At 45.0% G+C, this 14,854-nt stretch overlaps 3 protein-coding genes across 3 annotated transcripts; 1 reads left to right on the plus strand and 2 right to left on the minus strand.

The window, feature by feature from the left end:
- Positions 1-330: 330 nt before the first annotated feature.
- On the plus strand, positions 331-4,227 carry LOC130138804 (senescence-associated carboxylesterase 101-like). Its single transcript, XM_056313940.1, has 4 exons — positions 331-484; positions 681-1,032; positions 2,465-3,016; positions 3,265-4,227. The coding sequence occupies exons 1-4, from the start codon at positions 456-458 to the stop codon at positions 4,102-4,104; spliced, it is 1,773 nt and encodes a 590-aa protein (XP_056169915.1). The 5' UTR covers positions 331-455; the 3' UTR covers positions 4,105-4,227.
- An 888-nt stretch (positions 4,228-5,115) lies between these two features.
- Positions 5,116-8,098, minus strand: LOC115688221 (senescence-associated carboxylesterase 101-like). The gene is made up of 4 exons (XM_030613984.2): positions 7,849-8,098; positions 7,369-7,753; positions 6,326-6,877; positions 5,116-6,123 (listed from the first exon to the last, which is right to left on the minus strand). The coding sequence occupies exons 1-4, from the start codon at positions 7,881-7,883 to the stop codon at positions 5,248-5,250; spliced, it is 1,848 nt and encodes a 615-aa protein (XP_030469844.2). The 5' UTR covers positions 7,884-8,098; the 3' UTR covers positions 5,116-5,247.
- Positions 8,099-9,087: 989 nt separating this feature from the next.
- LOC115688222 (U-box domain-containing protein 40-like) lies at positions 9,088-11,277 on the minus strand. The gene has a single exon (XM_030613985.2). It carries the CDS (start codon positions 10,925-10,927, stop codon positions 9,311-9,313), a length of 1,617 nt encoding a protein of 538 aa, XP_030469845.2. The 5' UTR covers positions 10,928-11,277; the 3' UTR covers positions 9,088-9,310.
- Positions 11,278-14,854: the final 3,577 nt, after the last annotated feature.

A 14,854-nucleotide genomic window follows, 5' to 3' on the forward strand; every position in this document is an offset into this window, starting at 1 on the left:
TTCTGATTTGTTTGTTCCTTTTAGTGACATAAAATATTTTCCAAAAGGAGAATATTTTTCGCCAAACGAACGGATTCTTATTCGGTTAAAAGAAGCTCTCACAAAACTATATTGACGTGGAGCAATTTCAACGAAACAAACAATATTGGCATTTAGGAAAAGAATTTGTTCCCGGACATCAAATGTGGACGCACGCTGATTCCGACAAGTTCACATCACTATAACATGAATTTAAAAGGAAAAGACTAAACAAAGAACCACCGTTGACTTGGGATTGAGAGTCCCCATCTCGAGGTTTAAATTGTCTGGTTTGAGTTTGCCAATGGGGGAATTTCATGGAGCAAACTGCCACTTGATTCCGACTGTTTCAACTCTCCGAGTCCGAAGAGCGCAGCTCAGCCGATATCGACTCGCCGGTTCCGCAAGAACAGCAGCCCAATAACGAAGCTCCGACGATGGACTCTGCTCATGCTGCTAAACCTCTGTACGTGTTAAAGCAAAAGAAAAAGCTTCTTCTATCTTTCGTTAACTTTATAGTTTGTTCCGAAAGCGAAAGAGACCCGACTCGAAATCTGCGAACGAAGTGCACCTTACGCGTTCATTTGACCCGTTTCGATTCCTGATGGACGCGTTCTTGTTTCTTGTCTCTTGTTCTTGATTTTTTTTTTTTTTTTTTGCAGATTCAGCAACGGATTCGATTTGGTGAACTTAGCCGTGTCCTCCGATATTCTTTCCAATTCATGGGCTGCAATCTCTGAACTCCAGTCCCAGATTGACCAAAGCCCACCGTCTTCTGAAACCGTGAAAATTCGAGAGTTTAAACACCCGGGATACAAAATCATTGCTTTTGTGACCCCAACAGCTGCTACAAGTTATCTCCAAGAAGAGGGCGATTTGGTCCCTTCTTCTTCATCAGAGGCCGCTGTGTTTAAGTTTCTCTGCTCCAAGGACAACCCGCCTTTTTCCATAAACAAAGCTGCGATTTCTCTGTTCAACTCTCTCCAAGATAGGCTCTCTCCCCTGAAAACTCAGGTAATACCCTTTTACCTTTCGTTTCTATTCAAGTTATTTATGAGGTTTAGTTACTAATTTTGAAGATCAACGAGCTTTTGTTAGTCGCTGTGAGAGATCGCACGAGTTGGTCTCAGATCTAGGGATCAGGTCTTCTCGAAGTGGGTCCTGGAATGCTTGTGTCCGCTCTGATAGTTGCTTCGTAGATGACCATTTTGAGTTGTTTCTTCCCACATCATTAGCTTTGTTTGATGAAAAAGTGGATCACCCCCATTTTGCTTCTTTCAGAGCGTGAATTGCATCTTTTGGCAAAATGGTTGATGATGAGCAGTCTGTCGATTGTCTGAACAGAGTCTCTCGCATTGATGGCCCATTGCCTTTCCCATTCTTTTCAGTTGAGTTAACCTTAATCCTATTCCTAGCCGAGAAGAGAAAAAGGAATAAATTGTTTTGAGTTAAACTTAAGCATACCAATGCAGCTCCGAGCGAATCAAGATGTGACTGCAATTCAAATTCTGTGTTTGGATAATTCCCATCCGGCCCTTAGAAATATTGTTGAGTTATTCAACGTGCGTGAACCAAAGGAGTGTGGCTGAGTTGGTAAAGTAATTAGGCTTTCAAGAAGCCTGGGGTCTGAATCTTGCTCAAAGTTGCTCATTGGAGCTAGCTAGATCATAAGGAAGTGGTTCGTCAGGAATTCCGTAATCCTAGTGTCAGCTGGCAACTCCCTTCCTTTGACCTCCCGTAACTAGAGTCTGGGGAGCAAAAGCTGGTTGGAGATTTTGTTTGACCAAATCACAATATTTTTGAGAACATGTCCCCGATCTAAGTAGAAATTCCGAATCCCAATAATACTTGTGATTTAAATTAGAAAAGTCTTGATTGGACTTTTGGTTGATAGAAATGTATGGAGTAACAACAAATCGTTATTGAAGTTGGATACCTAATTTGAATCTGCTAAAAAGGTTTTCTATTTTGCATCCAAATATTATACATAATAGGTGGGTTTTAGGTTTTTACCCATTATAAAGGAGTTTTGGGCCGTAACAATCATTCGTGCAGCATGCTCATGAATTACATCCTGAAGCAATTATAAGTGTTTTGAAGCTAATAAATCTTGTGTAAGATTTGTGAATCATGTAGATTGTTTCGCAAGAAATTGTGAGTTCTTGAGTGTGATTGGCCGCTAGAAGACTCGAGTGCAGTTTTTATTTCTATTGTATCGTTTGATCTGTATTGGAATCCCGTGCCGCTCTCCCCGTAGGGTAGGTCGACCAAACCACATAGATTAGGTGTCCAATTTATTTCTTTGTTTTGTTTATTTTATTGTTAAATCGTCTGTTTTTTGTAACTATATCAGAAGGGAAAGAGTATGTTTATGTTAGCAAAACTGACTAGGGATAGAAAATCCGATCGGCCCTCCTAGACTTTGTGTTTGTCAATTTTGATGCAGGTTGCAACTTCCTCCAAGTCTATTCCACACATTATAACAGGAGATTGTTTGGGTGGATCCATTGCCTCTCTTTTCACGCTATGTCTCCTACGCACACTCGATTCAGCCACCAAAAACCGTCCGCTTTGCATCACATTCGGTTCGCCCCTCATTGGGGACGGTGGGTTCCAACAAGCCATATCGCGATATCCAACATTGAGTTCTTGCTTCTTGCATGTGGCTCATATGGATGACTGTATCCCCAGACTCTTTCTCCTGTCGACCACGGAGCAGAGTCTATACGAGCCTTTTGGTACATTCCTTTTGTGTTCTGAATCGGGTGGTGCATGTTTCGAAGCCCCTGAATCCATAATTGAGTTGCTCACCCGGATGAGCCTGGAAAGGAATGGTAGCACTGCAGATTCCCAAATTTTCAATTATAAGAGCGTCATTGAATGTCTCGAAGGGCGATTGACTTGCAAGAACCAACCTGCATTTAGTGTGCCTGATGCTGATTCATTTAAAGCTGGGATAACTGCGCAAGTTGCAGCAATTGGCCTTGTGCAAATTCAGGTAACTGTTTGTCGTACCTTCTTTAGTGTACATGTAGTGAGTACATCTCAAAAGGGGATTCACACTTGTTTTAGTCAAAACCAGAAAGATAATTGTGCTTTGCCATTTAAAGCAAAATGAACTGTGTCCCCGCTTTTAGCTTCACATACTTAACCAGGAAAAATTTACCCACCTGAATTGTCCCTTGTTATGAATGCATTCGCTTACCCGTTGGAACTTCATTTACTGCACTCTCGTTGTCATGGCAGCCGCAGAATATGGATATTGATGCTCTGTGGAAGAAGATAGTGATGCCTGAACAAGACATCCTGAAACGAAAGAATCCGACAATTGATCCTGCCAAGGCGTTGAACAAAATGAAAGTGTACCTAGCTTATTTTGAATGGTATAAGAACAAGTGCGAAGACGACAACCGGGGTCCTGGTTACTATGACAGCTTCAAGACCAAAATGGCTAGGCGTGACCATGAAGTCGTTAAGTTCAAAACAGAGCTCGAGATTTACTGGCAATCTGTGGTGGAAGAGGCAGAGAAGAGGCCTCAGTTCGAGGGAGCACCGATGCGGATCCGCTGGCTCTTCGCAGGGACAAATTACCGCAGGATGGTCGAGCCACTCCACGTAGCCGAGTACTATAAATGGGGCAAAAGAAGTTACATATCCCAAGGGAGATCCAAGCACTTCAAGCTATTGGAACAGTGGCTGGACGAACATCAGAAACAGCCCAAGAATAGTGTTCCTAACGATTCGAAAATGAAGAAGATCATGTTCAGTGTCACAGAGGATTCATGCTTCTGGGCCCATGTGGAGGAGGCACGGATATCGTGCAGGTTGTTGAACAGCGGAGGATCGAACAGCGCAGAAATAGAAAACTTGGTCAAGTTTGAGAAGTATGTCATGGGTTTGCTCAAGAACTACGCTGTTTCTCCCGATATTTTCTTGGAAAGCAGCAGCTACATGCAATGGTGGAGGGAGTATGAGGACACCTTGGGGAAGCAAATGATGGGAGCTTCTCACAACTCGGAACTCGCTCGTTTCATGAAGGACGGAGACTATCACCTCTATAAATCAGGCACCCGAGTATTCGCATGACAGATGAATAAACTGGGTAATTTTAATGTAAATTATAGTGTATCATAAGAGCAATACTGTGCCAGTTTCGCTAGTTGTGTTGATTTTGCTTTGCTTGAATTAATTCGGATGCTCATTGGACTATTGGTCGGCGCAAAGTTCAGAAATTTGATGCGGAAGGGAAGAGTACATGTTTCCTCGGCCTTTCTGTTTCTTCCTGAATTTCTGATTTGTTTGTTCCTTTTAGTGATAATTCTTATTCGGTTAAAAGAAGCTCTCACAAAACTATATTTGACATTGAGCAATTTCAACCAAACAAGCAATTAAAAAAAGATTGCTGCTACCTTATTGAGCTTTTATTTTGCTTTATTATTGTTGAGAAAACCTCCTAATACATTTTAAAGTTGACAAAACTACATTGTTTTATATCGATCTTGATAAATGCAAGAGTTGTTTGTGTTACGGGTAATATCCGCTCTAAAAGGATCTTTGATATGATAAGTGGAAAGATTTTAAATGAGTGGGAAAACCTACATGAACAAGTCTAGAAGAATAAATAGTTCATTTAGACTTGGAAATACCAAGGTATTAAGTTTACAGGATCTACATCACTATCATGGTTGAAGTATCCCGAGAAGAACAATCGAATATAACGAGAGAACTTCGATATAACCGGAAAGCCAGATATACCAAGAGTTTGATATAAGCAGATGCTTGCGTAAGCTGAATATCAATACAGTACTGCGAAGTCTGAATATAAGCAAAAGCCCGTCTAAAGTCTGATATCATCATATAACTGGAACGTTGGATATAACTGGTGAATGTTGATATAAGCGGAACATTTATACTACCTAAGACAACAATCTTATCATCATTTTCAAGATTATTATTTTGAGATATTTTATCTCGTCCCTTGACAACTAGTAATCTTATATGGATTCCACATTTAGAAGGTCTTGATTTACTATCAATCTAATGATTATTTTTTAATAGCTTTCGTAACTGATGTGAGAAGTCCTTGGTAATGCTTAGTGAGGGCAAAAGGGAGGCAGGCCCTTAAGTGCATTAAATAATTTCTGAATTTTTCAAGTAACCGAAAAGAAAAGGTCAAAATGAGGGAGGGAAGATTAAAAAATCCATCCAAGTGAAAGGACACGAGGTCAATCACCATGAGTAATTGAATGTGAAAGACCCTGAAGCATAATGGTGATAGTACTCATTCCTCATGAACTGAGCAAGCTGCGAGTCATAGGAAGCTCCCATCATCTGCTTCCCTAGAATCTCCTCATGATACTCTCTCCACCATTTCATGTAGCTGCTCTTCTCCAGGAAAATCTCGGATGATACCGCGTACCTCTCGAGGAGACTCATCACGTACCGCTCGAACTTGATCAACTTCTCTCTCTCCATGGCCGCGTTCGGTCCTCCGCTCTTCAACGACCTGACCGAGATGATTGCCTCCTCGACATGCGCCCAGAAGCAAGAATCCTCGGTTAGCATGTTGGACGAGACTTTTTCCCGTCTCGAATTGACTGAGTTAGGCGAGGCAGGCCTCTGCGGGTACTCTTTTAGCCACTTCTCCAATAGAATGTAGTGCCTGGACCTTCCTTGAGTTAGGTAATCTCTTTTCCCCTTCGCATAGTACTCCGCTATGTCAAGCGGCTCAACCATCCTCCGGTAAGTGTTTCCACCAAAGAGCCAGCCACGCCGCAGCCATGCCCCCTCCTTCTGAGGCTTCTTCTCCGACTCCTTGACAACGCGCTGCCAGTATTCCTTGAGGGTCTCCTTATCAGTGACGACTAGGTGATCGCGCCTCTTCGGCTTGCTCTTGTAGCTGTCGTAATACCCGAAACCATCGGACGCCGTCATTTTCTTATACCATTCGAGGTTGATCATGTATCTTTTCCTTTCCATGTCACTTGCTTTGCTGGAGGTCTCGCTTCTTGCTGCCGCTCGGATTCGGGTCACAGATTCTTCTTCTGATCTTAAGACCCCCTCTATCCAAGCATTAGCGTTCTGCTGCCATGGCCGATGTGAAAGCTACGAGGAACAGTGAACAAAGAGATGGTCACAAGAAGAGTTATAGAAGTACTCGGGAGGTTTAAAGCAGGACTAAACCAAGCAATTGCAGGCTATAGCTTAAACTATAATTCAGATAACCTGACCAATGTGACGTGATCTTTTCCGTTTGTGAAATATCAACAATTCTATGAAGGTAACATCCGAAAGCAATTCGAGCTACCTGAACTTGTGTGAGGCCGATTGCCGTCACTTGAGCTATTATCCCAGCCCTAAATGAATCCGGTTCGTCCCAAGCCAACAAATTTTGGTCCTTGCATATGGACCTGCCTTCAAGACGTTCGATGACGCCACCATAATGAAAACCTAGCAACTCTAGATTTCGACCACTCCCTGTGCTGCTCCTGTTTGCAAGCAGCTCCGTCACGGATTCAGGAGCTCCAAAACACGCACCGCGCGACTCAGAACACAGGAGGAATGCACCGAAAGGCACGTAGAGGCTTGGCTCGCCATCAGGTGGAAGCCAGAGTCTAGGGAAACAATCATCCTTATGGACCACGTGCAAGAAGCAAGAGTTCCATGCCGAGAACTGCGATATGGCTTGTTGGAAGCCATTGTCGCCGAGGAGAGGCGAGCCAAAAGTAACGCAGAGCGGCCGTATAGTGGTTGAGGCATCGAGCGTGTCTAGAAGCCATAACGTGAACAGAGAGGCCACGCATCCAGCTAGGCCGTGTCCGGTAATAATATGCGGGCTAGACTTGGCAGATTCTGCAATCTGCGGTAGCAGTAAAACAAGCAAAACCGCAGATTTTTCAGGAGCAATGTTTAAAGCATCAATGCCAAACTGCTGCACTAAGAACAATTCACAGCTTCAACACTAACATCCAACCCCTCGGAAGTTTCTTTTTCTTGTTCGGAAGTACGGAATTGATTAATTGAGAGGTGTGTGGATTTGCGATCGTGCGTGATCTCGTCCTTATCAAATGATGCGAGACGGTAAGGCTGCCACTACTACTACAGTATGGATAGCGCCGACAATGAGATTATTCGCAACCGAATTACATGGGATCATTTCTGATGTATTCATACTTGGGGGAAGGCTAATGAAAGAAGCCGTCTGTAGTTTGTTGTTTAAACAATGATCAAATGACGATCGCATGAACAATCAGGCAGTTTGATTCGGTCAACGCAGGAACCACACCAGACAGACGAATTATTCGATCAATCGCGGAACGAACGACTAAAGAAGACGAACGGTGAGTTCACCTGAGCTCTCATGGCAGAGAGTTCGTGCTGGTCGCAGAGAGAGTCGAACAGGGAAACCGCCGCTCTGTTCACGGAGAACGACTGGAGGTTCTCGGAGCAGAGGAAATGGAATCGAGGGATCTCCGACGAGGGAACCAAATCGCTCTGTTCTCGAAGACGGCTCGCGCCGACCTTCGAGGCATCGAAAGCGACGACCGTGTACTCCGGGTGCTGAAACGTTTTGAACGCCACCGATGAGGACCACCACGACGACGACGACGACGACGGGGACAAGCGTCGCTTCTCGGCATCGACTTGCCCCTGAAGCTGAGAAACCGCGTCCCACGAACGTCCAAGAAGACCGGACGACACCGCCAAGTTCGCCAGATCGAGCCCGCGGCTGAATCTGCAGATCAAGAAAGATCGTTTCGAGTCAGGAAGATCGAGTTCGAGCCCGTCTCATCCATCGAAAAAAAACATGAGGGGAGTTCATGAACGAACAGAGGCGGAGGAGGCCGGTCGCCCATGATCATCATTCGACTCGTTCAATTCCGGGTCTTCTTCCACCGTTCGTGCGATATAAATCGAGCCGAGTCTTGGCAGCTTCTCTTCATTTCCTCGACGCAATTATTGTTTGACCTCTTTGCAAATCGGTGGTTTGCTACTACATCAGGTCAATCTAGGCAGTTTCTCCTTTTTTCTGGTGATATGTGCCCACCGGAATAAAGAATCGACAACCTTTGACCATGTCGCTGGCTTGCGTGCTGTTCTCGTCAAAACCCATTCGAAAATGACCACCGAGTGGTGCAACAGTCGAGCGTGTGATAATATGTCCATTGCAACGATTGAAACTTTCGTACATCGCCCCCGTATGCTGACCACAAACATGAGTCGAGACCGACCACGCCAATCTTAGCCCAAAGTCCGCTAACGGATTGACTTAAATGATTCGACCGGAACATTGCGCGTGTGGGAATGTTTAAATATTCTATCGGCACGGTCGTCATCGGTGAAACTGCTGGATCCGTCGGAAAAGGCGACGCCGGAGCCGCATCCGTTGCGAGCTCCGGCGATGGAGGATGTACTTTGGTGAAATAATTGTACGCCGGTTAAAAGTTGAGGGGCAACATCATATTCATCTATACATGTTGCGTCAAGTGTCACGAATTGAATTTAGATATAAATCAGCTAACCTAACTTTTGTGGTCCCGCACGATGTCCGGGATATTTTTCTTACCATAAGAAACCATAAATTATGCCCATTAAGATATTAATACTCCAAACTTATACCAACGTAATAAAAATACTTTATGTCTAATGTCTATCACAAAAACCCTAAACTTTGCTAGGAATTTTTTTGTCATACTGATACTCGTTTGGGTATTAGTGACACGAAAAAAAAATTGAGATATTTAGTGTCACAATAAACATAATTTAGGATTTTTTTGGTAACGAAATTAAAAATCTCAAGTATTAATATCACAATAGGCATCATTTATAATTTTTTATAAAAAGGAGAATGCGAACTTGGCGTATTAGGATGATAGCAATCATAGTTTCAGACTTTCGGTACCGAAATAGAAAGTCTCGGGTATTGGCGTCATAATCAACATAATTTAGAGTTTTTAATGATACGAATCGATATGAAAAAGAACGTACCAACTCTTTCTCTTCCGGAATCAATTTCCCTAGAAAGGCCTCCATGTACACCTTGACATTTCTCTCTTTTTCAGAAAACAAAAAGTATAGAAATGACGCAAATAAAGACCAAATCGGCAAAAATGAAAACAAAAAATTTGCATAATCGCACCGCATATTGTTGCCCAGATAATTACACTTCAAAAGGGACCAGAAAAGAAGAGACCCCCCATAAACAAAATTCCAAAAGTTGACAAAAGAAAATCAACAACTCGACCGAGTCCATACCGAGTTAGCCCGCCCCGCCGCCGCCGCCGCCGCCGAGTCACCGACTCGGCGTCCCCGCCTCCAGCAGCTTCTCCCAATCCACATCCTCCCCTTCCATCTCCTCCGTCCTCTCAGCCATCATCTCCACCATCCTTCTCGCCATCTCCCTCGCCCTCCAGCTCCCGCTCTCCACCTTCTCCAGCGCCTCCGCCGCCCCCGCCGCCCTCGCCAACCCCTTGAACCGCAGCCCGCCCTGGCTCAGCTCGTACAGCGCGGTCACGCAGTTGTCCCGAGCCGAGTCGGCCGCCCTCGACAGGTACCCGACCAGACACTCCACCGCGCCCGCGTCCATCATCGCGGCCCGGCCGTCGGCGCACGAGCCCAAGTTGACCAGCACGAGCAGGGCCCGGCCCGCGAGGCGGCCCGATCTGACCATGCCCAGGAGGACCGGGACCGACCCGAGCCGCACCAGCTTGACCCGGTTGCTCTGCACGAGCGAGAGGTGGTACAGGGCCGAGGCGGAGTCGCCCCGGGCCCGCTCGTTCCCCGAGCGGAGGGCGTGGAGGAGCGGCGGCAGAGCGCCGAGCGCGCCGATCGCCGTCTTGTTGCCGTCGTCGAGAGCTAGGCTGAAGAGTGCGCCGGCGGCGTGCTCCGCCGCCTCCGGGAAACCCCCTTTGAGCACGTCGATCAGGTTGGGGACGATCCCGGACCGCACGATCTTCACCTTGTTGACCGCCGCGAGGGACAGGTTGACCAGAGACGCCACCGAGTTGACCTGGATGGCACAGTACTTGGAGACGACGAGCGGCCTGACGGAGGAGAGCAAGCGAGCCGTGCACAGCGAGACTCGGCTCTCTTCGCTCGTCCGCGTCACGTCCCGGAGCGCCATGACCGCCTCTTCGACGTCGAAGACCAGCGGGCTCTTGAGCTTCGCGAGGAGCTGTTCCTCCTCCGGGTTCGTGGGCTCGAACTCGGAGGAGGAGCACGACGACGAGCAGCAGCAGCTCGGGCGGGCCGTGAGCTGGAGCGGCGGGGTCGACTCGAAGGCGGGGGTTGTCGCCACCGAGTCGTCGGAGCTCGAATAGGAATGAGCCGCCGTTGGCGGGTCCTGATGATGGCTCCGAGAAGACTCTGTTTTCGCACCTGGCGTTTCTCTTTCTTCGCGAACCGAGTCCCGTCGTTCGTCAACCGCATCGTGGGCGAGCTTCGTCTCCGTCTCGTGGCTTCGCGTGGACATCAAACCCGCGACGAGCTTACAAGCGGAGGCCAAATCGAGAGGCTCCGGAGGAGGCAGGGAGCGGTTCCTGCAGAAGCTGAGAATGGTGGACTTGAGGGCGTGGTTGGGGATCAACGTGGAGAAATCCGGCGCGGCGACGTGGCCGGCCAGAGCCGGCGGGACGAAGCCGAGGGACTTGCAGGCCTCGACGGAGGTTCGCTCGAAGGAATGGCCGGAAGGGACGATGACCGGGTCGGCCATGAGAGACCCCGAAACAGGGCACAGGAACTCGTCGGGCACGGCCTCTGGACGACGAGGGTCGGTCTTCGCCGGCTTGCTGGGTTTGGGCGACCTGCGAAACGAGACGATGGCCCACCTGTTGAGCTTGGGGCCGCCGCCGCCGTTTCGTTCCTTGGGCTTGCGGGTGGTCAGCTTCATGACGGCTTCTTGGAACTCCATTTTCCGCGGGCTCTGTTTCTCGTCACCGACGAGCGAGGACACTCTTCAGCTTCACCAACGTATACGAATCCTGACGGTGGAATCGAAGGAGCATCGGTGAAGAAGCTGCGTCACGATTCGAATCCGGATGATTTGGGCTGGCAGATATATGGGGGAATCGGTTGGGTTTGGTGCCGAGATTCAGTAGGGGCAAGAGATCGTTGCGGCAATGTTACTGAAACACACTGAAACAGAGGAGAAGACCGAGTCTCAGTTTGGAGAGAGAGAGAGAGAGAGAGAGAGAGAGAGGAGGCGATCTGCTGATGTGGGACAAGGTGAGATCTTTATTCCATTGCTTGCGGAAAAATGGAACCAACTCCCCAAGCTGGAGCTGGAGAGACAGAGACAGAGATTTTTTGCAGTGGATGATAATGATGATGGTGATGTCGAATTGATCTAAATCTCGCTCAAGAAAAGGAGGAACTGCAATGCATCTTGTGCAAAGAAGGCTCTGCAGATTTTAGCTGCTGACTGACTGACTGACTGGGTCTCTCTCTCAGTCAGCTGTTCTTCGCGTGGTCGTTTTCGACATGGAGTCAGCTCAAAAGAACGCTTATGCACCCGAACATAATTAATTAGTTTGATGAGATGTTTCAAAATTACTAATCATTGAAATTTGGCTTTTCCTCGGGCTCGCGACCACGGCGGCTTTGATAATTTTACGCGTCCCGTGCGAATTTCGCTTCGGTAAAGACTTTTGCTATGTTTGCCGATGGATCGGAAGTGCGAGAAAGGGCTACGTTCATTTTCTCGAGATATCAAGAGGGGTTTACTCAATTTCCCTCCTCTAAACGTGATTGTAAGAATTCAAAGCTAGCGAGCTCCGAATTGTAGCGTCGCTCGAGCGCAAGTGCCAAGAGACAGATATTGGTATTTTGTCAATCTGCTAAAGAAAATGCTAGCTGTTAAAATGCATTGGTCCTACTTCAATCGGTACTCCGTAACAAGGAATTAGATGTTGTGCATGGAATCAAGATACTACTACCTACATAGGTTGTCCTCACCTTTGCATCAAGTGTTTTTTTAGTCGCGCCTTTGTATCGAGCGTTCACATCCAAGAAAAGCGTGCCTAATTTATAAGCAAGAAACAAGAAGAAGGAAAGTGTCAAAATGAGTAGAGAAATCCCTTTCAAATCAAGAGAAAAATGACCAAATTTTTCTCTTGTGGGTCGCCTATTGTTGCATGGTCTACATGAAAGGAACTTCCCTAGTTTGCCATTCTCAGGCCCTTGCTGATTGCTAGAGCCAAAAGGGTTGAAAGAAAAAAGAGGAGTAAAAGTTGATTTTGCTTCTTTTCTTCGCTTTGACATTAATGTTTTTTTTTTTAATGGATTGTGTAATGGGTGTAGCTACTTTAGATGGAGGGAGACAGCTAAGTCGTTAAGAATACCACTTAAAAGTTCCATTATTTTTGCCCAATGGCTTACGTAATTGCTAAGGGTTTGAATTGAAGCACCCTTTGGTGTTCATATTGGCCTTTTGGGTGTTCTAGGCTGGACAATTTCTTCCTTTTCTTTTCTTTTTCCCCATTTTCCCAAAAAGTGATTCCCTCTCGTGTAATGCCTTCTACTAGCGAACCCTGAATTTTTTGTTTTTTTAATATTTCTTTTGGGAGATTTGGGGGTTGGCTGAAACTGTGAACTCACCCTTTTTCCATATCTTGAATTCAGGAAAAAGGTCGCTTGTTCTTTGACCAACCAAAGCACAGGCACGTACATTTAGATCCCAAGAATTCCTCCATTTTTTTGGGGGTGAGACCTAAGTATTTGAATGGACAAATTTCTCTTTTACTTATTCCCAGGGCGCGCCGATGAGTATTTCCATCGTATTTGCACCGTAGAGCATAACTAGTATCGCCGCACGCTGTTCGGAAAAAAAAGAAAAACGGGTTATCGCCGTGATGTGGCCATGGTCCTTATAATTAAAATTTTACTACTATACTTACTTGGTGATTAATTTAGCTTCAACTAAGATTTTTTTTCCTTCACTTTTGGTAGGCTCGTGGTGCTTGTGGTCTCTAGATGTCTTGACTTATTCGGATGATTCCCTTTGAAATTACTAATCCTGATTAATAAACAAAACCATCTATGAACTAAGAGTCAAAAAGGCCTTAAGAAAAAAAGAGAAATCTTGCATGATGGGTCGCACATTATTATCAAAGACTTTTCAAATCAATTAGACCCATGTTGAGAATCAGGACCCTTTAGCTTTAAGCCATATACCTCTGTTTTTTTTTTCTAATTTGAAGTTGAAAAGGCAATAGCATATTCGGGAAAAGGTCTTGATTTTTTGGTGGCATTCAATAATTTGGATTTTTTATTTTTTCCTCCTAGAAATCTTGGCTTAATTATATATTTTTCATTTAATTATTATTATTATTATTTTAATATAATTGTTTGTTTATGTGCATGGCCATCTTTTATTGCTTCCCCAGCTTTACAAATGGGCATGTTCTTGCTATTTGTTTCCCATCATACGCTTTGTAACACTGACTTTTTGTGCAATGAACTGTTTGGCTTTTCCACTTTCCCCACCCATTGTGGTGGGCGTCCCGAAACTCGGTAGAATAGATAGATAGATCAATTGTGATTTGAAACGAAGCTTTTTTCTTAGGGATTTGACCAAATTAAGCTTCGAGGCTCAAGCACTACTTGGGTCGAGTCGAATCGTACACACGCTTTGTGAGCTCCACCCATCCAAGTTTCATGTCGAAAAGGGATAGCTGTGATCATTTACAGAAACGCGTCGATAGAAATCTGTATGGAAAAATTCGGAACTCAATTCCATGGAGAAACACCGAGGAGTTTGTTGGTAACAGTCAAATAGTGGGTTGGTAACAAAGAGGGGATCGGCAACTTTTTGATCCGGCCACGTGTTAATAACTTACGAACGGATTTTCGTAAGTACAAATACTTAATATGGGGAATATCGGTACACCAATCAAATTATAGTTGGTAATTTCGAATAAAATTTAATAACTTCAAAAGCATTGGTAAGCTGAATGCATAAATGTTGCCACATTATTAAAATAGTTGATAATTTTGGGAGTATAAACAAACGTCGGTACTTTTCAAAACCAAGCAAGATAAGATGTTGGTAAGTGACCGAAACTAGTTGGTATCAAAACTTGACGAATGCTATTACACCAGACAAATTAAGATTGCTAGTTTCTAGCAAAAGTAAATAACTCTCACGACTCGGTAAGTAATAAAAATAAAATGTCGGTACATTTATTAAAATAGTTGGTAATTTTGAAGTATGAATAAATGTTGGTCCATCGCGAAGCTTGTAGGCAAGTTACTAACGAACGATGGGTTTAGCAAATTGCTGCTCTCTCTTTTATTACCGACGTTATTTGAAAACTTGCCAATACTATTTGCTAGAGTTCCCAACACCAAACCGGATACCTTTTTTTTCAGTACGCGGAACATCAGATGCGTCCTCTACTAATTGGTAATATATAAACAATGATTGTTATCTTAGTTATGCATCACGATCATTCAAATATAAGAATTGTCGATTTATCGTTGGATCGAGGCAAATAATATTTATTCTTCAACTAGACGAGACATGTATGAACTATACCCATCGTAACAAGCCAAATCATTCACGTATACGAGATCGTATATCGTCCGTAGACCTACGTATTTTTGCAAGTGAGGCTCCCCTTTTTCATTCCTGAACAGTGGAGCGGAGTATTGGATTCCGTACTGGGCCTAACATGATGAAAGCCGCTCTTTTCCTCCGCCTTTTGTCTTTTTGCCTCTTCTTTTTCCCCCCTTTCTTTTGTCAGGGAATTTCAGCTCGAATGATATTATAAAGTTGTACCCACGTGATTAAATCGAATATTAATTTTTATACAACACATTTACTCTAAACTTTTTATTA

This window comes from Syzygium oleosum, unplaced genomic scaffold (assembly GCF_021117445.2).
Source record: "Syzygium oleosum isolate NSW1041296 unplaced genomic scaffold, Sole_v2.1 Sole_v2.08, whole genome shotgun sequence".
Classification (NCBI taxonomy): domain Eukaryota; kingdom Viridiplantae; phylum Streptophyta; class Magnoliopsida; order Myrtales; family Myrtaceae; genus Syzygium; species Syzygium oleosum.

Bases quoted from the DNA above. Each gene is read 5' to 3' on its own strand.
- LOC130138804 (XM_056313940.1), top strand. From the start codon at position 456: ATGGACTCTGCTCATGCTGCTAAACCTCT. The intron at 485-680 runs GTACGTGTTAAA...TTTTTTTTGCAG, and splicing joins GCTCATGCTGCTAAACCTCT to ATTCAGCAACGGATTCGATT. The intron at 1,033-2,464 runs GTAATACCCTTT...ATTTTGATGCAG, and splicing joins TCTCTCCCCTGAAAACTCAG to GTTGCAACTTCCTCCAAGTC.
- LOC115688221 (XM_030613984.2), bottom strand. From the start codon at position 7,883: ATGATGATCATGGGCGACCGGCCTCCTCCGCCTCT. The intron at 7,754-7,848 runs GTTCGTTCATGA...CTTGATCTGCAG, and splicing joins GACCGGCCTCCTCCGCCTCT to ATTCAGCCGCGGGCTCGATC. The intron at 6,878-7,368 runs GTGAACTCACCG...CTGCTACCGCAG, and splicing joins TCTCTGCCATGAGAGCTCAG to ATTGCAGAATCTGCCAAGTC.
- LOC115688222 (XM_030613985.2), bottom strand. From the start codon at position 10,927: ATGGAGTTCCAAGAAGCCGTCATGAAGCTGACCACCCGCAAGCCCAAG.